Below are 23,388 nucleotides of genomic sequence, written 5' to 3'. Positions count from 1 at the left end.
GTGGGCTCTGAGTCAACTGGTATGACCGCGGGCACTGGGTCAGACATTGGATCGTCTGACTGGACAGCGGGCACTGGGTCACCAGGCATCAGGTCATTTGGCTCGACAGCGGGCACCGCGTCATCTGGCAAGGCAGTGGGCTCCGAGTCAACTGGTATGACCGCGGGCACTGGGTCAGACATTGGATCGTCTGACTGGACAGCGGGCATCGGGTCACCAGGCATCAGGTCATTTGGTTCGACAGCGGGCACCGCGTCATCTGGCAAGGCAGTGGGCTCCGAGTCAACAGGCACGACAGTGAGCACCGGGTCATCAGGTACCGGATTGTCTGGCTCGACAGCGGGCATCGGGTCACCAGGTATGACAGCGGGCACTGGGTCACCAGGCATCAGGTCATTTGGCTTGACAGCGGGCACCGGATCAGGTACCGGATCATCTGGATCAACAGCGGGCATCGAGTCAACTGGCCTAATAGGATCGTCAGGCTGGATCAGTTCATCGTGCTGGGTAGAGGTATCAGGCTGAATGCCGGCATCCGGCTGAGTAGAGGCTTCAGGCCGAGTAGAGGCTTCAGGCCGAGTAGAGGCATCAGGCCGAGTAGAGGCATCAGGCCGAGTAGAGGCATCAGGCCGAGTAGAGGCTTCAGGCCGAGTAGAGGCTTCAGGCCGAGTAGAGGCATCAGGCCGAGTAGAGGCTTCAGGCCGAGTAGAGGCATCAGGCCGAGTAGAGGCATCAGGCTGAAGAGAGGCATCAGGCTGCATACAGGCATCAGGCTGAAGAGAGGCATCAGGCTGCGTACCGGCATCAGGCTGAAGAGAGGCATCAGGCTGAGTAGAGGCATCAGGCTGAGTAGAGGCTTCAGGCTGAGTAGAGGCTTCAGGCTGAGTAGAGGCTTCAGGCTGAGTAGAGGCTTCAGGCTGAGTAGAGGCTTCAGGCTGAACCACGGAAGGCAGGCTCACCGGTTTGGATACTGGCAGGATGGTATTGGTTGGAAAGAATTTTCGCTTTTTCTGGTTTTAACTACTGGAGCACTGCAAGTAAACGCAGGTCTGCAAACGAATGGAGCAGCTGGAGACAGAGAAGAACTGGAGGATGGAACAGGAGAGGGAGCAGTTGCTACAGAGGGCTCTTTTACAGGGTTAAAGGCAGGATAGGTGCAGCGAGTGGGAACAGGGTACTGACATGCGGTAGATAGCAGGGCAGGAGGAGCTGTTGGGAATGCAGGAATAGAGTTTTGAGGAAATAGATTAGAAGCAGGACTGGGTCTTTGTAAGCTGACTGAGGCTGGGTGCAACAAATCTGTCCATGTCTGCAGTATGGGTTGAACAAAGCTGAGCTTACACAAAGCCTGTCTGGTCAATGACTGCACTGCGTTTATACAATCTCTTAGTGTCTGTGGTGAACATGTGGAATAACGCTCCAGAAAGTAACCCACATCATCCTCTAATAACCACACCAGGGACTCTACCTGGTCTGCACTAAATGGTGGCAAAAATTCATCCCTGCATTCGGGGGTACCAGATGAAACCAACTCAGCACAAACCTCAATCAATGGCTGCACCTCAGAGAACTCTGTGCCCTGATCTACTAGAACATGAGCGAGCCGTATACATTCTAGCAATTCATCCCGGGTATACTCCTACAGAGTTTGATAAGCATACTCCCTGTCATCAAACACTAGCAGATATAAATATTCAACCTCATCAAGATCCATCCTTCCCATCAACAAGCCAAGATGGCTTCCCTGTGCAGCCACTTCTGGTCAGGATTGGCCTTGGTGTAATGTCAGGGCTCCCAGGTATGACCAGAGGTGTGTGACTGATGCAGGGAAACGCAGACTTCAGATATGTTATAAACAATACAATTTATTAACACTAACCATACAAACATAAACGCAGTGCAATACTAAACATAATACAGTGCAAACAAACCCAACCAATCACCCACAGATAACAGTACATACAAGCAAGCGTCGTCAGGCAGGCCGGGTCAATATCAATTGGGCAGGTAGGTACAGGGGGAGCAAGCAGAGAATGGTCGGGGTCACAGGCCAGGTTCAGCAGGTAGCAATCAGCGTAGTACAGAGGTCAGGCAGAGGGATGGTCAGGGTCACAAGCCAGGGATCAAAACAGGTAACAAGCAGCGTAGTACAGAGGGTCAGGCAGAGGGACAGAAACAGGATGCAGGACAGATACAGGGCCCAGGACAAACACAACACCAAGGCAGAGTCTGTGGGTCTGGCCATCCCTTAAATACCCCAGCATCATCAGTTCCAGGTGTTAGCTGGCTGAAAGGTTGAGTCTCTGATTGCTGGGAGCACCCGCTGGCCAGCCCTGGTACTGCAGATCAAAAGGCAGGTGAGTCCCACCATTGCTGGCCAGTCCATTCCTGACAGCCCATCTCCATGCATCTCACCACTTTCCCTTGTGGGCTACTGTAGACCTGATGGATTCCCACCCGATTCCACTCTCTTCTTTGCAGTGGCTTCCCTCTACTCATCGACCTTCATCCCTTAGTCTGACGCTGACGCTAACGCTCTGTCTTTGGTATTCTATTAAATATTGGTCTCATCTCTGCCCACCTACCGTTACTACGTTTGCTAAATAACCCATTATTCCCCCCCGGGTCGTGATAACCCTGGACAGTTTGCTTGGTTGCAAGCACATGGCTTCCTTGATGTACATTCGGTGCTATCTCCCACTCGAATACTCACCTTTGAAACTCTGCGCTCCTCTCATGATATCCCATTGCGGGAACATTATGGCTATCTTCAAATCCGCCACTTTATCAATACATTAATACAGACACACTAGGGACCCTACAGGTTGTCACCCTTTGAAAATCAATGTAGACATAGACCCCATGCTCCGGGCTTAATTTCTCTGGTCTATTCTCCTATTACTTCTTCTAGAACTCTGGTCCATTCTTATCATCAGCGTTGGCAGTCGGAACTCGGGAGCACTCTGGATCAACAGGATTGGCGGACCATGACCCAAGCGTTATCTAAATGCTCTAGGAATGTTATTATACTAGAAAATGCTTATAAGGTTCTTTATAGATGGTATTACATGCCTGCTCGTCTGGCTCGTTTTATCCCTACATATTCCCCAACTTGTTTTCGGGGCTGTCAACAAATGGGTACTATGGTCCATATTTGGTGGACTTGTCCTAAGGTTTGAAGATTGTGGATCAGAGTGTAACGGACCACCTGACAGCACCTCTATCAGTCCCCTGATAGAGCCTCCCCAGAGTGCAGAGTCTAAGTACCGGAACACTTGTTCACCAGGGCCCCTGATGGTGGGGATGGACTTGGAGCGTTCCGGGACCAGGTCGCAGCTACCGGGTATCTCTACCAGAGGTAGAGGAGTCTGCCAGAGGCTCCTGTGGGTTAAGAGTCTGATGTGAGGGAGCCCGGGGATCCCTGAGGGATGGATGAGCAAGATCAGAGTCAAACAGGCTGTGTCGGTAACTAGCGGTTCGGTGCGGTACAAGACGGTGGGCAAGGGATAGTCGGGTCACACGCAGGGTCAATACCAGAAGATCAGATCTATAAGGGAGCATCCAGGAGCAGAGTCAGGCAAGCCAAGGGGTCAGGACAGGAGAAGGCAACAAGGTCAGACAATCCAGATCAGAGTACTCACAACACAGGCAACAGGATACGCAAAGACCATTCGGCAACAAGTGTCTGTGCAGGGCTGGTTTAAGTAGCCCGATCTGCACCTGACAGGTGCAGCCTAGGTCCTAGTGCCTGCCCAGTACTGTCATAGACGACGGGTGCGCCTGGGTCCTAGTGCCCTGCTGCCTGCATGTCTTGACAGACACCTACGCATGTGTAGACCCATGCGTCGCGATGGTCCCTGACACAGAGTTTATGCCCTCCTCCACACTATGTTTCACGCAGACATTAAGCGCAACCCGTATGAAGCACTTTTATTTAAACCATTAATAGGCCTACTTCGTCCCGAACGGCAGCTGGCATCACACCTATTTATGGCTACTGAGCTGACGATCGCGAGGGCTTGGAAGACTCCCCTTCTCAGCTTCGAAGCTGTCAAAAGCCGGATGAACTACATAATGGTCAATGAAAAATTGACGGCTATACTGTTAGACACCCACACAAAATTCCTGCAGACATGGCGTCCCTGGCTTGATATAGCCCAACCATTGAGATTCGACCAGTCCCTTTTGTCGATATAAAATTTACATATCAGTTTCTTTTTCTTTTTTTTTTTCTGCTGCGATCCCCCTGGAGCCCTTTTTGTTTTCGTTTACGTCTCCTTCCTCTTCGTTCCTCTCTTTCCTTTTGTCCAGTCTGTTTTCATGCTATGTGTACTGATTGTGATTATTGCTTTGAGTGCCGCACCAGCAATACTATATCCTTATGCTGGACTCCATCGGGAGCCTTGCGTGTGGAATTCCCATTTTTATTCAGAGAGGTTCCATCTCATATCATCTCCGCTTTCTATATGCTAATATAGTGCCAATTTTTTCTTAGAGTTGATATTCTCATTGGTCTATAAACGTTTCCCATTTTTGCAACTTATTGTTTTCTCCCCCCTTTTTTTTTCCCTCTTTCTGTACTCGGCACTTAAGTATGCTGTTTATTTCTATGTCTCTCCATCAATACGTATTTTGTAATATCAATCGAATACCTTGTATGTTTTATTCCTGTTGGTCAATGTATCTGTTTTTGACTGATTCGCTGCTCCTATCTATTCTATAATAAAATTCTTTGTAAAAAAAAGTTTGGAGACCCCTGGTCTAGAGGATAGGGAGCCGCTTATCCTCCCAGCACAAGACCCTTCTGCTCTTACACCACCCCCCTTCCTCGGCGGTCTAGCAGTCTTGTGCGGTGGACTGTTCCTAAAGTCATCCCCATTAAGGAGATTCACCCTCTCTATTTGTCTTTTTTTACCATGATCATTGGAAGTAAAAGAAAATCCTAAATTTTGGGTTGTCCCCAGAAAAGTAATAGAGGGGAAATCTTCCAATAGGGACACTAGTTTTTGTAATCTGGGGGTCCTCAAAGGATTTCCTTAATTTGCAAGGATTTCCTTTCACTTCCTGTTTGGCTATGGGACAGGAAGTGAAGGGAAATCTCCTCCCTTGCTCCAAAATTTAAAAAAAAAAAGTTTTGCCAATAGCTCTACGTTAAGCCTTTTGGACTCCATGTCAGGATATTAGTGAAACTGTGCAACAGATGGAAAGCCACAATTTTGACTTACATCAACATTCTATTCTTTAAATTTAGAATGACATTTAGATTTTTTTTTTTAGGTGGCCCCAGTCTACCCTGAGATATTTACCCCTCAGCCGGCCCCGTTTAGATTATCACAATCCCTGAAGTCTGCACAGTACATATGAGTGCTAGGAATGCCATGCTTAGTCACAGAAGTTTCCCAGGCTTTCCACTATAACCACTTGCCCTCCAGAAGATTTACCCCCCTTCAAGACGGGGCCATTTTTTGCTATACTGCGCTGCTCTACTTTAAAGCGGAGTTCCACTCAACCTATCAAAAAATAAAAGTCAGCAGCTACAAAAACTGTAGCTGCTGACTTTTTAAAAATAGCCACTTACCTGTCCCTCGGTCCCGTGGTGTGTTCCCCGCAGCCCGTGTCACCAGCCGTCCTGTATTCCAGGAGGCCGGCATCTTTAGTGTGGGCACCTGGCTGTGACTGCTTGCGGCTTCACAGCCGGGTACCCACTGCGCATGCGTGAGTAGAACTGCACTTTGTGAATGGTCCTGTAGTCTTCTGGGACCTGTCACGTGTGCCAATAGACTACAGAGAGGGAGGAAAACTTCTGCTTCCAATCGCCTAGGCAATCAGACCAGACGTGGGTTTCCCCCCCCCCCCGCTCCCCAAAGGTGCCAATCCTTAATGCGAAGTGGGGAGCAGTCCTTAAAGCGGAACTTCCCCTTTTGGGTGGAGCTTCGCTTTGACTGACAATTACGCAGTCATACAACACTGTAAACAAATTAAATTTGATCATCATTGAGTTTTCCACTTCTTGTACTGTAAATGAAAAAAGTCAGAAAAATCCCCAAATCAAAACAATATTTTTTACTTTTTGCTATAGAACATATTCAATAAAAAAAATGAAATTTCTTCAAATATTTAGGCCAAAATGTATTCTGCTGCAGGTAAAAAAAAATCCTAATAAGTGTATATGAATTGGTTTGCATGAAATTAATAGTGTCTATAAACTATAGATATTGAAATATTTTTTCTTCTTATAGAGCAACTTATAGTGGGACTGTGATAGGTAGTATGGATGGCATTCTGACACTAACTGCCACTGGGTGGGAACTCACTAACTGCCACTGACATCTCTAGTGACCCTAGTGATCAGTGCTAATATAAAGCACGACTGATGACTCTTCATAAACTGACTTGTCTGGGAATGCCGATCTCCTGGTTCCCCACTGCACTGAGTGGTTCAGTCTGCTGACCACTACATCACTACTGTGTCCTAGAGATGTAAGGATTGGTGGAACGAACCATTACAGTGCAGCAGGGAAACAGGAGAATAATGCTCCTGAATGTGTTTGTTTCTTGGCTAGGTATATTACTGTAACAGATGGCAAACTGCTCTTGGGTCTTGCTGACTACCTTAATGTGGCACATATCACTTGTGTCAGTTTCCTTCGCCATTTCTAGCTTTGTTAATTCCCCCCCCCAAGGTCTTTACCTTATATACGTTGTTCGTGAACATTCGCGATATGTTTTCACGTTTTTGCTTATCACAAATTGCATCATCGCAGGAATTTCCTGAGTCGCAAAATTTTTGCAATCGCTGCACTGCACAAGTTGTGCACCCTGCTGGGAAACACCTGAGGAGAGATCAGAGAAGCTTCATGAATGACTCATCTATCAACAGTTCACTGAATCTTAAAGTGGACCTTTCATGAGCCTGAATGGTGCCTAAACCAAGATGGCTCATCCTGAAAAGGAGCAGAAGAAGAAAAAAAAAGAAGAAACACCTACATTAACAATTTAATTTTAGACATACCATGTCCACTGTGCGCCTTGATCTTCATTGAGCAACAAAGAATCAGTGTAACCATACAGGTAGGTTGAATATAAATGGCATATGTCTGCATTTTTCTCCAACACACAGCAATGCGTTACATTGCACCGAAACGCGTTGAAGGCAGGTTTATAGGAGCCCCTAAAGTGGAACTCCAAAAACACATGCTGGACATAACTCTATTTTTACTGTTTTATCTGCCAAAGATGTTGCTTTTTTTTTTTTTTTTTTTTTTACAAACACTTTTGTGAAATACTCCAAAAGGATACATACACCGCACTCAACCTATTATCGCAGAGGAACCTGTGAAATAATTTTCAGGTCTCAGCGAACCTCCTGCTAAAAAAAAAATTTGTCAGGGTTAGTAGGCAGAATGACCTTTACATTGGTGGTCAGTGAGAATAATACCCTGCATGCAGTGGTAGTCAGTATGAAAAATATCCTCCTTTCATTGGTGGTCAGTAGGAAGAAGAACCTCCTTACACTGATGGTCAGTGGGAAGAATGCTCCTTACATTGCTGGTCAGTGCGAAGAATGCTCCTTCCATTGGTAGTCAGTAGCAAGAAGAACCGTCTTACACTAGTGGTCAGTGGGAAGAATGCTCCTTTCATTGGTAGTCAGTAGGAAGAAGAACCGCCTTACACTAGTGGTCAGTGCGAAGAATGCTCCTTTCATTGGTAGTCAGTAGGAAGAAGAACCGCCTTACACTAGTGGTCAGTGCGAAGAATGCTCCTTTCATTGGTAGTCAGTAGGAAGAAGAACCGCCTTACACTAGTGGTCAGTGCGAAGAATACTCCTTACATTGGTGGTCAGTAGGAAGAAGAACCTCCTTACACTAGTGGTCAGTGCAAAGAATGCTCCTTTCATTGGTGGTCAGTAGGAAGAAGAACCTCCTTACACTAGTGGTCTGGTCAGTGCAAAGAATGCTCCTTTCATTGGTGGTCAGTAGGAAGAACCTCCTTACACTAGTGGTCAGTGGGAAGAATGCTCCTTACATTGCTGGTCAGTGGGAAGGATGGTCCTTACATTGGTGGTCAGTGGGAAGAATACTCCTTACATTGGTGGTCAGTGGGAAGGATGCTCCTAACATTGGTGGTCAGTGCAAAGAATGCTCCTTACATTGGTGGTCGGTGGGAAGAATGCTCCTTACATTGGAGGTCAGTGGGAAGAATGTCCGTTACATTGGTGGTCAGTGGGAAGGATGCTCCTAACATTGGTGGTCAGTGGGAAGGATGCTCCTAACATTGGTGGTCAGTGGGAAGGATGCTCCTAACATTGGTGGTCAGTGGGAAGGATGCTCCTTACATTGCTGGTCAGTGGGAAGAACGACCCTTATATTGGTGATGAGTGGGAAGAATGCTCCTTACATTGCTGGTCAGTGGGAAGAATGCCCCTTACTTCGGTGGTCAGTGGGAAGTATACTGCCCATACATTGGTGCAGTGCTAGGAAAGTCCTCTACATTGATGGTCAGTTCGAAGAATACCCCTCTTATGATGGTCATACATGTAACAATCTGATCAATCAATTCACAGGATTGGACAATATGATCAAATATATGAATAAACTAAAAGATACATGCTGTGTCATCGATCAATTTATTATTATTATTATTATCATTATATTATTATTTATTTATTTCAGGTACTTATATAGCGCTATCAATTTACGCAGCGCTTTACATACAGGATTTATATAGCGCCAACAGTTTGCTCAGCGCTTTACAATATAACAGGAGACAATACAGCAACAATGCAGTTCAATACAAGAGGGATAGGAGGGCCTGATCCTGGGAGCTTACAGGATTTATATAGTACCAACAGTTTGCGCAGCGCTTTACAAAATTAAGGCAGACATTCCAGTTACAATACAATTTGGTACAAGAGGATACAGAGGGCTTGTTAGAGCTTCCAATCTAGGAGGAAGGGTTAAGTGATACAAAAGGTAATAGCTGTGGGGGGGATGACCTGATGGAGGAAATAAATGGCGGTTTACTAGGTAGAAGCAGGATAGACTTCTTTTAAAGAGAATTGTTTTCAGGGATTGTCTAAAGGTGGATAGATTAGGAGATAGCCAGAGAGATTGGGGTAGGTGAGTTCCATAGGATGGGAGAAACTCAGGAGAAATCCTGGAGGCGATTGCTAATTTACAGCAAACCCCATCAATTTCATCTGAAATTTTTTGATGTAGAAAAGTAGATACATCAGTATAATTGCTAATCGTATGTCACATTGAGCGATCTTTCAGATCTTCTGATCATATATGTCTTCTCAAAAGCAATCCACTCGACAATAAGAACATTAAATTGTTTAGTCACTATTACAGGCAACTAAAAGAAAGGTCGGCAGTAACATGCCCTTGGATCTGCCAAATGGTGTTGGACCCAGTACTATGCAGGTGCTATCAGATGGAAGGTCAATCAGTCACAGTTCCCCTAGGAACCTCTGAAGGAACTCTGGTTGAGAATGGCTGACCTAATGGAGGAGATCAGGTTGGTGATGTGACTGAGTGGAGGATATTTGAGTGTAGCGCTTGTATCTTCTTGGGGTATATTTGTCGGTGAGTACAGACCTGTGCAGGGCTGCTATTGAGACCATGAACTGAACATTATGGGATTATGCCAGTTTTGTGGTATCCACTCATGTTCTACACTGCATAACCATACCAATGGCAAGACTACAGAATTCATCATCCTGGCACAGCAATTCAGCTTTCCGTGTCAACCCTCCACCTCCAGTCTGCTCATTGAATCATCATCCGCTCCTTTTAATGAGCAGGGAGGTGACCCAGAATGCTGGGAAGCAGGAAGTAGGGTAATCATCAGATGTGTAAAAGAAGAATGGATGGCCAAAAATAACAATTTCTTCTAAGACAACTCCATGAGCTATGCTGACTACTGCCACATGCATGGCTAATGAGGTCAACACCTTATCTTGGATTATTTCCAGTCCTATGATTTGTTTCCTCTAAATAACATTAGCAAAAAGTCCCATTTTACTAGTCGGGGTGGTAAAAATACAGGTAATGTTGCATTTTTAATGACTACGTGATAAACTATAGCTATAAGTGTTTTTTGTATATCTGTGTGGAGTCAGCAGTTTCTCTGTGAAACTGTCTCTGAGATAACAAAGGTTTGTTACTGCTCCCAGTATAGAGTACAAGAAATGGAATGTGGAGAATTTCAGCTTTCATGCACAAGAAATATTTACCTTCAAGGGGATTTCTAGGAGAGAATAAGATCATACCCTTGAGACAAGCACTTTCTTTATTTTTAAAGTGGAGCTCCAGACGAAACGTCTGTTTTAAAAAAAAAACAGAAATGGGGCACTGGATCCAGATTATCATTAGGTCCATCAGATTGAGGAAAGGCACAATGATAATTATTATTATTATACAGGATTTATATTATTATTATTATACAGGATTTATATTATTATTATACAGGATTTATATATTATTATTATACAGGATTTATATAGCGCCAACAGTTTGCTCAGCGCTTTACAATATAACGAGAGATAATACAGTTCAATACAAGAGGGATAGGAGGGCCCTGATCCTTGGAGTTTACAATCTAGGAGATAAGGTTGTTATCAAGAAAACTGGGTGTAACATAAATGTAAGAGTAGAACCATTTTCTCAAGAGTTGGGATGTGATCAGTAGAAATATGTAACCGTAGATCTGGTTTAGTTCCGTGTTATTACAGATAAGTGTTCAGTATTCGGTCAGAGACATATGTTCACCAATTAGCATCTGAAAGGACAGAGCAGCTTCTAGGCTGGAGGTGACACCTAGATGCCAATAAAACGTTGTCACCTATGTAGCCAGAGCTTGCCACCTTCTTGAATCCAAAAGAAGAATCCTAGTCATTTCGGCTTCAAGAAACTGCAGGGGACCAGGACAGGGCTCCGAAATGTCTGCCAGCTCTGATTTATATCCACAGATTCGAGGAATCTATTTTATCTCTCATAAAAGCTAAAATATTAGTTGTGGAGAGATGGAAATACTTCCTTCTGATTGGACACATTTTAGGATCCATCTACATGTAAAAGTGTATTTGTAGCCTCTGTAGAATCCCCAAGAAACGCACATATATAATATATGATGCTTGAATGTGCCAGCTGAACAGTGGTTGGTACTGTCGCGATTGGACTGATGCACTGGTGTCGGAAATGTTATCCCTGACCCGGTGATCCGAACCGTTCCTGGTCCAATTGAGATTGGGGACTTTAGAACACAGAATATCCTGTGGGCTGGTACAAGAACACCCCCCAGGGTTGATTGGCCAAAGGCTAAAGTCCAGCCCACATCCATATTTCAATAAATTGAGGATCCAGAGATATGGACGGGGTGATTCGTACGGAGCCGGTTCCATTTGACTGGCAAATTGCGGACTTTCTTTGACTTGCTCCAGTCGCAGGATAAATCTTGGTAAAAGTTTTATTTATGTTTTTATTCCCTTTTTATTTTATAGTGAATAGCCAATTGTGTGTCTTTTTGTCATTTTCTGTAACTCTTTTTTTCTTTCTACATATTTTATGCACTGCCCACTTTCGGGATATTAAATCATAAAATTAATAAGCGACTTCTGTTTACTTCAGCTCGGGCTCATATCTCCGGAGAGATTGTTGTATTGTAGTGTCTATGTGCTTGGTCTAAGTTCATTGCCAATCTGTATGCAATTGCACTGCGTGTTGGCAGATTGCATGCAGATTGTAAAAGTAGCAGATCTGCCAGAAGGAGATCTGTGTGTGTGCGGTGGCCCAGCAGACCAGTCTGCGGACAAACTATTGGGTGGTGGCAAGCTACCGGTTGTGGTGTGTCTGGTGTGGGGGTGTGTGGACAGTGGAAGAGTGATTAACACCAGGGTTCTAGCTTGTAGGATAGCTGGAAGAATCCTAGAAGGGTGTGCCAATTGCTAGACTGCTCCCCAACCCTTAGAGTGCACCAGATTGTATGTAAGATTCGTATCTGCCTGTAGGTGGTCAGCCAGCTGGATTGGAGTGGAGTCTCCCTTTAGTGGTGGCCAGAGGTAGTGCAGCTGTGAAAGGGTATCACGACCAGTCTTATATGCTCAAAGTCCCCCTCATTCCTTCTTTACCCCAGTCACGGATCATGTCTCGGTTAGCTAGTAGCTGTGGGTGTGTGTTTGATCCATGACACTGGGGCATCCCTCAAACCAGGGGCTTTGAAGATTCAAATGTACTGCTACAGTACTATCAGGATCCCTGCTGGGTTTTCCAGGATTTCTAGGATTCTTAGAACCTTCAGAACTCACAGGATCACTGCTGGGCCTTCCAGAATTTCTATGACCTTCAGTACACATAGAATTACTGCTCGATTTTCCAGGATTCCCAGAATCTCCATTATTCACAAGATCCTTGAAGGGTCTTCCAGTATTTCCAGGACCTCCAGTATTCCTAGGATCCTTTATGGGTCTTCCAGGATTGCCAGGATTCTTAGAACCTTCAGTACTAACAGGATCCTTGCTGGGTTTTCAAGGATTCCATTGACCTTTAGTACTCACAGGATTCCTGCTGGGCCTTCCAGGATTCCTATGAACTTTAGTACTCATATAATTACTGCTGGATTTTCCAGGATTCCCAGAACCTCCATGATTCACAGGATTCTTGAAGGGTTTTCCAGGATTCCCAGGACCTCCAGTATTGCTAGGATCCCCGATGGGTCTTCCAGGATTCCCAAGACCTCCAGTATTCCTAGGAACCCTGACAAGGCTGCCAGAATTCCTAGGACCACTAATAATCCTAGGATTCCTGACGAGTCTTCCAAGATTCCCAGAACCTACAGTATTCACAGGTTCCCTGCTGGGCCTTCCAGGATTCCTATGAACTTCAGTACTCATATAATTACTGCTGGATTTTCCAGGATTCCCAGAACCTCCATGATTCACAGGATTCTTGAAGGGTTTTCCAGGATTCCCAGGACCTCCAGTATTGCTAGGATCCCCGATGGGTCTTCCAGGATTCCCAAGACCTCCAGTATTCCTAGGAACACTGACAAGGCTGCCAGAATTCCTAGGACCACTAATAATCCTAGGATTCCTGACGAGTCTTCCAAGATTCCCAGGACCTTCAGTATTCACAGGTTCCCTGCTGGGCTTTCCAAGATTCTTGGGACCTACACTACCTCCAAGACTTCTAGAGTTCCCTGAAATGATGCTGATCGTGTCCTCTGACAGATGTGTTATTTAAGCTCTGGCCTTTGAATTGGCTGGTGTGGTGTCTTATTGTCATCTATTTCAGTGCAAACAAGCTATAATACTGTACTTGTCTGTTATGTGTCTTTCTTTTGCCTACCTCGACCCCTGCCTGGACCTGATTACTCTCTCACCTGCCATTGGCTTAGACCCCTTCCTTGACCTGACTATCCTCTTGCCTGCCTCAACTCGTGCCAGGACCTGACTACTCACTTGACTGCCACCTACCTTGACTGTGACTACTCTCTCACCTGCTGCATTCCTCGACCTCTGCCTGGACCTGACTACCCCACTGCCTGCCAAAGACTGTTTGACCTGGGTACTCTCTTATCTGCAGATGTATGAACAGTCTTGCAACCATAGCCTTTCTTTTCCAGTCACCCTCCATTTGGAAGGGGGAGGACGATCCTAAGAGCAGGGACCTAGTGCCAGTTTGCAGCAAAGAAAACTGGGACCAATAGGGTTTCAGGCCCATCTCCATCATCAGGAACTCTGTTGAAGGTCAACTGCCACTCAGGGCTCATGTACACTGCAGCTGATAAACTCACGTTTAGGAGCTGTTCTGCGTTTTTTTTTTGTTTTTTTTTTCAGCAGCCCCTGAACTCTCCCTAACGTTATCCTATGTGTCCATGTACACATCTTCGTTTACAGGCATTTGGGTTTACAGTCGTTTTTTTGAACGCAGAAAACTTGCATTCAGCAGTCGATTTTATCAGTGTTTCAAACGCTAAACGCTTGTAAACGCGGCAAATCGCGTTTATTTTTTGTAACTCTTCCAGTTCCCAATGCTGGCCAGAGCCTTTTTTCATCATGAAAAATGCATGCAAAGCATTTTCAAGGTACTCAGATGAACAAAACACTGAACACAGGATGTTCCTACCAAGCTTGTCACACATTGTAATGACCAATTCACACCTCAGACCTCTCCCACCCTTGGAAACAAAAGATATGTTAATGACCATTAACACCTCAAATTCCTCATGAAGACCCCCTGCCAGGTGGCCTTAATGACTCCCTCCACCAGCCACCTTTCCCACCCTTGGAAACAAAAGAAATGTTAATGAGCAACTCACACCTAAGCTAATCTCAACACATACTGCTGTCTCTGCTTCTACTCTCTGTATTTCTCTGAAACAGTCTGAAATAGTTAATAATTTAGCACTTTTCAGTGCATTCTGGGCATTTGGGAGGTTCTCCTGTGCTTATCTTAAAAAATGCTTCTAAATGCAAACGCGCATAAACGCATTATGCAAACATGGCTAAACAGACGTTTTTTAACCTATGTTTTCCAGCAGTCAGTTTCCATCGTTCAGAAGTGTCCCGTGTACATGAGGCCTTAGACACCATGCCTCGGGTGAGCTGAAAGCAGTCAGTGCACCTAGTGCAGCTTGTGGTTCAGTGCATCGTATCAAAGCTGTGCTAGCATCTGCGTGTGTTTCCTAATGTGCATGCGCATTGGCATGTATGCCCAGTACTGGCTTTTTCTGCCCAGAGGCCTTCTTAAAGCAGAGAAGAACTAAGGAGAATTGCTGAGTGGATGTTAGCTGCTGTGACCCGTGACTAGTGCTGTATCCTGTTATCCTGTCTTTGGCCCGGCTTGCCTCTTGACTCAGCTATATCCTGATCCTGTTGCTGACCTTGGCTTGTCTTCTGACTCCATCTTCTGCTGCTGTTTTTGTACTTCTGTTCCCCGTCTGATATTGACCCCGGCCTGGCTTATCACCCTGCTCCTGTCTGCGGATTTAGTACCTCTGCTACCTGCTTGTTGCTGACTCTGGCCCGTCTTGACTATGGCTTTGCTTCCTGCATCTGCAATTTCTGTGCTCCACCTATGAGCAGGGGCGGACTGACCATTTGGAAACTTGGGCACTGCCCGAGGGCCCGGGGTCAGTAGGGGGCCCCATAAGATGCCCCTGGTACCTTTTTCATAGGCTTTTTTGAATTTAGGCAAGGACACAGGGGCCCCATGATCCCCTATTGCCTGGGGGCCCCATGAGTTGTCAGTCCGCCCCTGCCTATGAGGCACCATTCTACACAAAATCCAGACTAAATGTTTGCAGCATCCTGACTGTAGTCTGATCATCCACTATGCCAGGGCCTTCCACAGGCACCCGTGCTACTCCTCCTCCTGCTATGCCCTGTCTAAAATTCCAGGAGGTAATGGACAGGAGGTACAAATGAAGCTCTCTCGTCAGCTCTACCAGGCACATGACAGCAAGGGTCAGGAGTAAATAACGCACAGTGCAGGGGTCAGGAGTAAATAAAGCACAGAGCAGGGGTCAGGAGTAAATAAAGCACAGAGCAGGGGTCAGGAGTAAATAACGCACAGTGCAGGGGTCAGGAGTAAATAACACACAGTGCTGGGGTCAGGAGTAAATAACGCACAGTGCTGGGGTCAGGAGTAAATAACGCACAGTGCTGGGGTCAGGAGTAAATAACGCACAGTGCAGGGGTCAGGAGTAAATAACGCACAGAGCAGGGGTCAGGAGTAAATAACGCACAGTGCAGGGGTCAGGAGTAAATAACGCACAGTGCTGGGGTCAGGACTAAATAACGCACAGAGCAGGGGTCAGAGTAAATAACGCACAAAGCAGGGGTCAGGAGTAAATAACGCACAGGGCAGGGGTCAGGAGTAAATAACGCACAGAGCAGGGGTCAGGAGTAAATAACGCACAGTGCAGGGGTCAGGAGTAAATAACGCACAGTGCAGGGGTCAGGAGTAAATAACGCACAGAGCAGGGGTAGGAAGTAAATAACACTCAGCAGCAGGGACAGTGTTCTAGGAAAAGGACAGGAGCAGGCCAGGGACTTCTGTACGTGAGGACAGGGGCAGGCCAGGGACTTCTGTACGTGAGGACAGGGGCAGGCCAAGGACTTCTGTACGTGAGGACAGGGGCAGGCCAGGGACTTCTGTACGTGAGGACAGGGGCAGGCCAGGGACTTCTGTACGTGAGGACATGGGCAGGCCAGGGACTTCTGTACGTGAGGACAGGGGCAGGACAGGGACTTCCGTACATAAGGACAGGGGCAGGCCAGGGACTTCCGTACGTGAGGACAGGGGCAGGACAGGGACTTCCGTACGTGAGGACAGAGGCAGGCCAGGGACTTCTGTACGTATGAACTCTGCAAGGTGGCCCTTCTCTTGTTTCGCTTCCTTTTACTTTTACTAACCGCAAACAAAGTGAGCTGACAAACATGTAAAATACTTATATGTTCCATCTGTCACTGTGCGGGTATTTACATTCTCTGTGTCAGGCTGATGAAAAAAATCTTGATCTACCAAAACAAGTGAGAGAGGAGGTGATAAAATCATTAAAGTAAACCCTCACCTTGTAAAACGATCCATTCACTTTAAAATAGAAATGAGAGGAAAAACATTTGTGTATAGATAGAAAAAAAATGAGAAATACCTTTTCCCTGTTTTATGAGTGATCACATATCCTCTAAGCTGCTTAGGCAGCTGAGAACAAAGAGCTGGGGGAGGAGAAACAGCAGCACACTGACCTTCCCAGCGAATGGCTGTGCGGTGGTGGTTGTGGGGGGGGGGGGGTTGTCTGGTCAGAAGTTTGAGCATTGGAGGAGAGCAGGAGATCTTAGCACAGCCATGACCATGATGGGCTCTCATGCTCAGGGGGGGACTGACCATTTGGAAACTCGGGCACTCGGTCAGTAGGGGGCCCCATGAGATGCCCCTGGTTCCTTTTTTTTTTTTTTCATAGGCTTTTTTGAGTTTGGGCAAGGACACAGGGGCCCCATGATCCCCTATTGAGGGTCCGGGGTCAGTAGGGGGGCCCATGAGATGCTCCTGGTACCTTTTTCATAGGCTTTTTTGAGTTTGGGCAAGGACACAGGGGCCCCATGATCCCCTTTTGCCCGTGGGCCCCACGCCCTGTGTCATGCTTAGTGTGGTCAGTTTTTAATGGGAAAGCAGAGGGACTGGCAGGAACACCTGGGATTTCACACACAGGAAGCAACAGACACCCCCTGCACTCTGCTCTTTCTTCCCGATGTTTCAGCCGGGTCTCTTGCCCCTCTAGGGCACCATGGGAACTGCTAAAGGTCCAGACAGGGAGGTGATCCCGTTATATATCCTATTCATTGTAATTATGTTTCTGGAAAAGTTACAAATAATTACATTGTATCTTTTTTTATTTACAAACAATGACCATCAATCAGTGCTGCAGGACCAGCTACACAGAGTGTGATCCCTGCTTGTCAGCGTGACATCGGGTCCTGACATTTACACCAGCCTTTTTTTTTCAGTTGCGACGCGTTTCGGACTCGTACACACTAGAAGGCGGTGCAGGAGAGCCGCGGTCCTGGCGTCTTCCTGCACCGCAATGCCCTTGCGATCTGCTGCGGGGGTCAGTTAATAGTCGGCAGCACCCCAAACAAAGGCATTGAGACATTGAGTTTTGCCTGCATGGGGCCCGCACCAAAGGTAGAAAGTACCATGCCATGCGGTTGCCATGCATTTCGAAAAGTGATGAATGCGCTACTTGAATGGGCTAGAAATCGCACTGCACAGGGCTGCAGATGAATGGCACAGGAACGCACAGCGCACTCCTATGTGGTCCAGCTCGAGGCGCGGTGTGAACCCGGCCCTGAAAATGGAAATAGTACTGGGACAATGGACACAACCACCTTAATGAAATAACTTCATATTAGAGTTCCCCTATTCACCACAAAGTCCCCCCCCCCCTTTGCATCAGAGTCCCCCCCCCCCTTTGCATCAGAGTCCCCCCCATCACATAAGAGTCCCTATATACCTCATTTCATTACCTCATTTTAATTTGTTAATTAACTAATGTAGTTTAGTTAACCGTTTCAATACCGTGCAATTTTACACCTTCCTGCCCAGGCCATTTTTCAGGTTTCAGCGCTCTCACACTTTGAATGACAATTGCGCAGTCATACAACATTGTACCCAAACTAAAATTTTATCATTTTCTTCACACAACTAGAGCTTTCTTTTGGTGGTATTTAATCACCGCTGGGGTTTTTATTTTTTGCTAAATTAACAAAAAAAGACCAAAAATTTTGAAAAAAAAACACATTTTTCTTTGTTTCTGTTATAAAAGTTTACAAATAAATAATTGTTCTTCATAAATTTAGGCCGAGATGTATTCTGCTACATGTCTTTGGTGAAAATAACCCAAATTAGGATGTATTATTTAGTTTGTAGGAAAGTTATAGAGTTCACAAACTATGGTATAGATCTGAATATTGATCAATCCTGAAGTACTGACAGCCAATCTAATTTCTTGAGGTCCAAGAATGTCAGAATAGTACAGATATCCCCAAATGACCCCTTTTTGCTGAGTAGACAGTCGGACGTACTTCATAAGAGGCATGGCGAGTTTTTTGAAGTTGTATTTTTTTGTCATAATTTTTCCGAAAATGAAAAAATGAAAAATATTATTTTCACTATTTTTTTTTTTACATACTGTCACCAGTGCAGTACAGCGTCATCATATAACTGGCATGGCGGTGAACAGGGACACTGACTGGTGACAGTATGAAAAAAAAAAAAAATTATATTTTTTTTTAATTTTTTTTTATTTTTTTATTATATTTAATTTTTTATTACATTTTTTTTTTATTTTTTTTAAGATTTTTTTTCATATTTTACTATGACCAAAATAGTACAATGTTACCATAGTAACATTGTACTACTTTGGGGAAGTGATCAGTATTTTTTTTTTTTTTTTTACACAATTTGCTTATAGCAAAGAATTACTTTGCTATAAGCAAGCATTTAGCTGAATGAAATCGATTCATTCAGCTTTTTTTTTTTTTTTTTTTTTTTTGTGCTTAGCTGTGATTTGGTCACAGCTAATCACATGACATGTGCATGTGATTAGCTGTGACCATTCACAGCTAGGCACTAGTATACAATGGATGGCATCATGAATGAAGCCATCCATTGTATACAACTGTCATGTGACCTGCTGTGATTGGTCGCGGCAGGTCACATGGTACCGGCAACGGGAGCCGGTACTCGGATCTGTCATCGGCCGTGTCCGAGGTGCACGGGCGGTGACAGATCCCGCTGCTGCGCCGCTCTGCAATAGCGCAAACGGCGCATGTGCGGGAGCACGCCAAATGGCGTGGACCCGGAAAGCTGCAGCGCTTTTCAAGCCGCCAAACGGCTATTGGCCGGGCGGCTAATGGTTAAATTCTTTTTCGGAATTCGTTTAGTTGTTGCATTTATTCATCACATCATAGGCCTCCCCATCATATCAGAGTCCTCCCCATCACATCAAAGGCCTCCCCATCACATCAGAGTCCTCCCCATCACATCAAAGGCCTCCCCATCACATCAGAGTCCTCCCCATCACATCAGAGTCCTCCCCATCACATCAAAGTCCTCCCCATCACATCAGAGTCCTCCCCATCACATCAAAGGCCTCCCCATCGCATCAGAGTCCTCCCCATCACATCAGAGTCCTCCCCATCGCATCAGAGTCCCCCCCATCGCATCAGAGTCCCCCCCATCACATAAGAGTCCCCATATACCTCATTTCATTACCTCATTTTGATTTCATTAACTAATTTAGTTTAGTTAAATTTTTTCAGAATTCATTTAGTTGTTGCGTTTATTCATTTTCAAATTTGATTCAAATGTTCAGAATTCAGTCGAATTGAATTCACTTTGGCTATGACAACGGATGATGCTGGTCAGGGGTGGACTGACAACTCATGGAGCCCCCGGGCAATAGGGGATCATGGGGCCCCTGTGTCCTTGCCCAAACTCAAAAAAGCCTATGAAAAAGGTACCAGGGGCATCTCATGGGGCCCCCTACTGACCCCGGGCCCTTGGGCAGTGCCCGAGTTTCCAAATGGTCAGTCCGCCCCTGATGCTGATCCAGGGCATCCCTGGGCAAGCTCTCAGCACAGAGAATGAGCTGTGATTGACAACTCTGCTTCTCATACTAATGATCAGGAACTAGGAGCGCAATTCTTGGTCACCTGATCACTTTGATAGCCTGTGATTGTCAGGATCAGGAGAATTTATTATGGGTCGTTCCTTGCTTGTAGGTCATGGTAATAGCAAGAAATATACAACTACATAAAAAAGTGATAGTTTTTAGTCCTCATGCACACCGGACGTTTTTACAGCGGCTGTCTTTGGCTTCTGGCATTTTTTTTCTGCAGCCAGTAAACCCTCCAGCATGTTATCCTAGGTGTCCATGCACACTTAGACTGCAATCAGCGTTTATTGGCTGGAAAAAAAACCAGGACTAGTATTGTATTGCAAGAGGAGTTTTCTTAGCTGTACAAATGCTATAATGCTGCAAAACGCTGATAAAAGCTGAAAAAAACACTAAAAATCATAGCTATCCAGTGTCTATGAGCGTTTTTAAGCCTCAAACTTTTATGGTAGTATAGGTTTGCCAAAAAAAATGCTAAAAACCGCAAACTCTGAAAAACGCTAGAAAATGCTGAAAAACGCTAATGTGAAATGCTAGTAAAATGCAACAGAACCTGCGTTTTTAACTACTTCCTCACGTCTGTGACAGACATGAAAGGGTCTGGAGAAGCCGTGGAGAACGTTATACTGCCTGTTACATTGTTCAGCATGACCGTTTTGGTGGTGGGTCAGTGATGGTCTGGGGAGGCGTAACCATGGAGGGACGCACAGACCTCTACAGGATAGACAATGGCACCCTGATTATTTATTTCAGGTACTTATATAGCTCCATCAATTTACGCAGCACTTTACATATACATTGTACATTCACATCAGTCCCTAACCCTCAAGGGGTGTACAATCTAAGGTCCCTAACTCACATTCATACATACACATACTGGGGCCAATTGAGACAGGATCCAATTAACCTACCAGCATGTCTTTGGAGTGTGGGAGGAAACCCACGCAGGCACAGGGAGAACATCCAGGTGGTGCCTTGGCTGGGACTCGAGCCAACGATCCTAGTAGTGCCAGGCGGAAGTGCTAACTATTTAGCCACTGTGCTGCCCCAATTGCCATTAGGTATCGTGATGAAATCCTTGGACCCATTGTCAGACCCTACGCTGGTGCAGTGGGTCCTGGGTTCCTCCCGGTGCAGTGAGTCCTGGGTTCTTCCTGGTGCAGGGGGCCCTGGGTTCCTCCTGGTGCAGGGGGTCCTGGGTTCCTCCTGGTGCATTGGGTCCTGGGTTCCTCCTCGTGCAGTGGGTCCTGGGTTCCTCCTGGTGCAGTGGGTCCTGGGTTCCTCCTGGTGCAGGGGTCCTGGGTTCCTCCTGGTGCAGGGGTCCTGGGTTCCTCCTGGTGCACAATAATGCCCGGCCTCATGTGGCGAGAGTATGCAGGCAGTTCCTGGAGGATGAAGGATCTGATACCATTGAATGGCCCCCTATGGTTGCCTGACCTAAATCCAATAGAACACCTCTGGGATCAGGGGCGGACTGACCATTTGGAAGCTCGGGCACTGCCCGAGGGCCCAGGGTCAGTAAGGGGCCCCATGAGATGCCCCTGGTACCTTTTTCGTAGGCTTTTTTGAGTTTGGGCAAGGACACAGGGGCCCCATGATCCCCTATTGCCCGGGGATCCCATGAGTTGTCAGTCCTCCCCTGTCTGGGATATCATGTTTCGGTCCATCCGACGTCACCTCAGACTGTCCAGGAGCTCATTGATGTCCTGGTCCAGATCTGGGAGGAAATACCCCAGGACACCATCCGTGGTCTCATTAGGACCCCCGCCGACGTTGTCAGGCATGTATACAAGCACATGGGGGCCATACAAACTACTGAGGACCATTCTGAGTTGCTGCAATGAAATTTCAGCAAAATGGACTCGCCTGCTGCATCATTTTTCACTTTGATTTTCGGGGTGTCTTTGAATTCAGTCCTCTGTAGGTTGATAATTTTCATTTCCGTCAAACGACGGGACATCCTTACATTCCTAACACATTCCCCGTCCATGTCAGTATAGAGATCCAGCAGGAGATTTGTCCCCATTGAGATCTGATGTGTTTTCAAAGTCTTCCTTTCATTTTTTGGAGCCGTGTATCTTGCGACAGTTTTCTTTTGATAATAAAAAAAATCAGGAGAAATCCGTTATCATTTACCACCAAATGAAAGCCCCGATTTGTCCTGAAAAGAACAGGGAATAATCCACCTGGACACACTAGGTAGCTGTGATGATACGTACGATTTCCTAACACATGTCAAAGCTGCAATAACTGTGTTCATGCGTTAGGATTTGCTTTATGTTGGTCATGAAGGGGTTAGCGGTTGATTGTGTGTTATGTTCGCTCCTCAATGTGTATTTTTGATTTCAGACGCACAGCAGGACGCAGCTGTCTACATGACTTCTGACCAGGGGCGGACTGACAACTCATGGGGCCCCCGGGCAATAGGGGATCATGGGGCCCCTGTGTCCTTGCCCAAACTCAAAAAAGCCTATGAAAAAGGTACCAGGGGCATCTCATGGGGCCCCCTACTGACCCCGGGCCCTCGGGCAGTGCCCGATTTTCCAAATGGTCAGTCTGCCCCTGGTTCTGACACTCTTTGAGTCTTTTCCTCCTTCAGGATTAACTAGCCCGTTCTGAATCTGAATCTAGGCTGCGATTAGTCTGCCAAACCTACAATTACATCCAGATGATCGCTGCAATACAATGTATCCTACAAGAGAAGTCCAAATTTTGGGAAGAAAAAGACCTTTTAGTTTTGTATGTTGGAAAGATGTTTAGCGAATCTTATATCAGATTCCAACCTGCATCTGCTCTGGAGATATCACATGTTGTTCTTATGGACTGGGGGACGTTTTCATTTTTTTTAGGATGGAGGGGTTAAGTTCAGCCTCTACCAGGGCTGTGGATAAGGGGGTACCACCAGTCCTCCTATACGGGGCCCAGAACAGCAGGGGGGTCCAGGCAGCTGGGTGAATCTGATGTGGGCAGGGAAGGTGATTGGCATGGCAAGGGGGGGCAATTACTGGAATCGATTCCCTGTGTGGTTCTCTCTGCAGCAGCTGAAAGTTCAAGCAATTGCCCCCACCCCCACCACCACTACTATACCCATCACCCTCCCTGTGCACCATACATTTCCCCTTGCTGCCCAGGCCCCCCACTGCCACAGTGCTGCCGCCTTCTCTTCTCTACTTCCCAACAGCAGCTGCCAGCACACAGTAGGATCCT

General features: G+C 46.2%; 1 protein-coding gene across 2 annotated transcripts in view; it reads right to left on the bottom strand.

The window, feature by feature from the left end:
* LOC149453944 (C-X-C motif chemokine 16-like) overlaps positions 1–23,388 on the bottom strand; it is a 60,975-nt gene that overhangs the window by 9,111 nt on the left and 28,476 nt on the right. For both annotated transcript variants that reach the window (XM_089688011.1, XM_089688012.1), the window contains exon 3: positions 6,692–6,833. In XM_089688011.1, the coding sequence (XP_089544137.1) occupies positions 6,692–6,833 (142 nt within the window). The remainder of the gene's footprint in view (positions 1–6,691; positions 6,834–23,388) is intronic.

The sequence above is a fragment of the Staurois parvus genome, unplaced genomic scaffold (assembly GCF_062004578.1).
Source record: "Staurois parvus isolate SC_StPar_1 unplaced genomic scaffold, SC_StPar_1.0 ptg000444l, whole genome shotgun sequence".
NCBI lineage: Eukaryota > Metazoa > Chordata > Amphibia > Anura > Ranidae > Staurois > Staurois parvus.
Note: the sequence above shows the minus strand (reverse complement) of the source record. Positions and strands in the feature narration are given on the sequence as shown.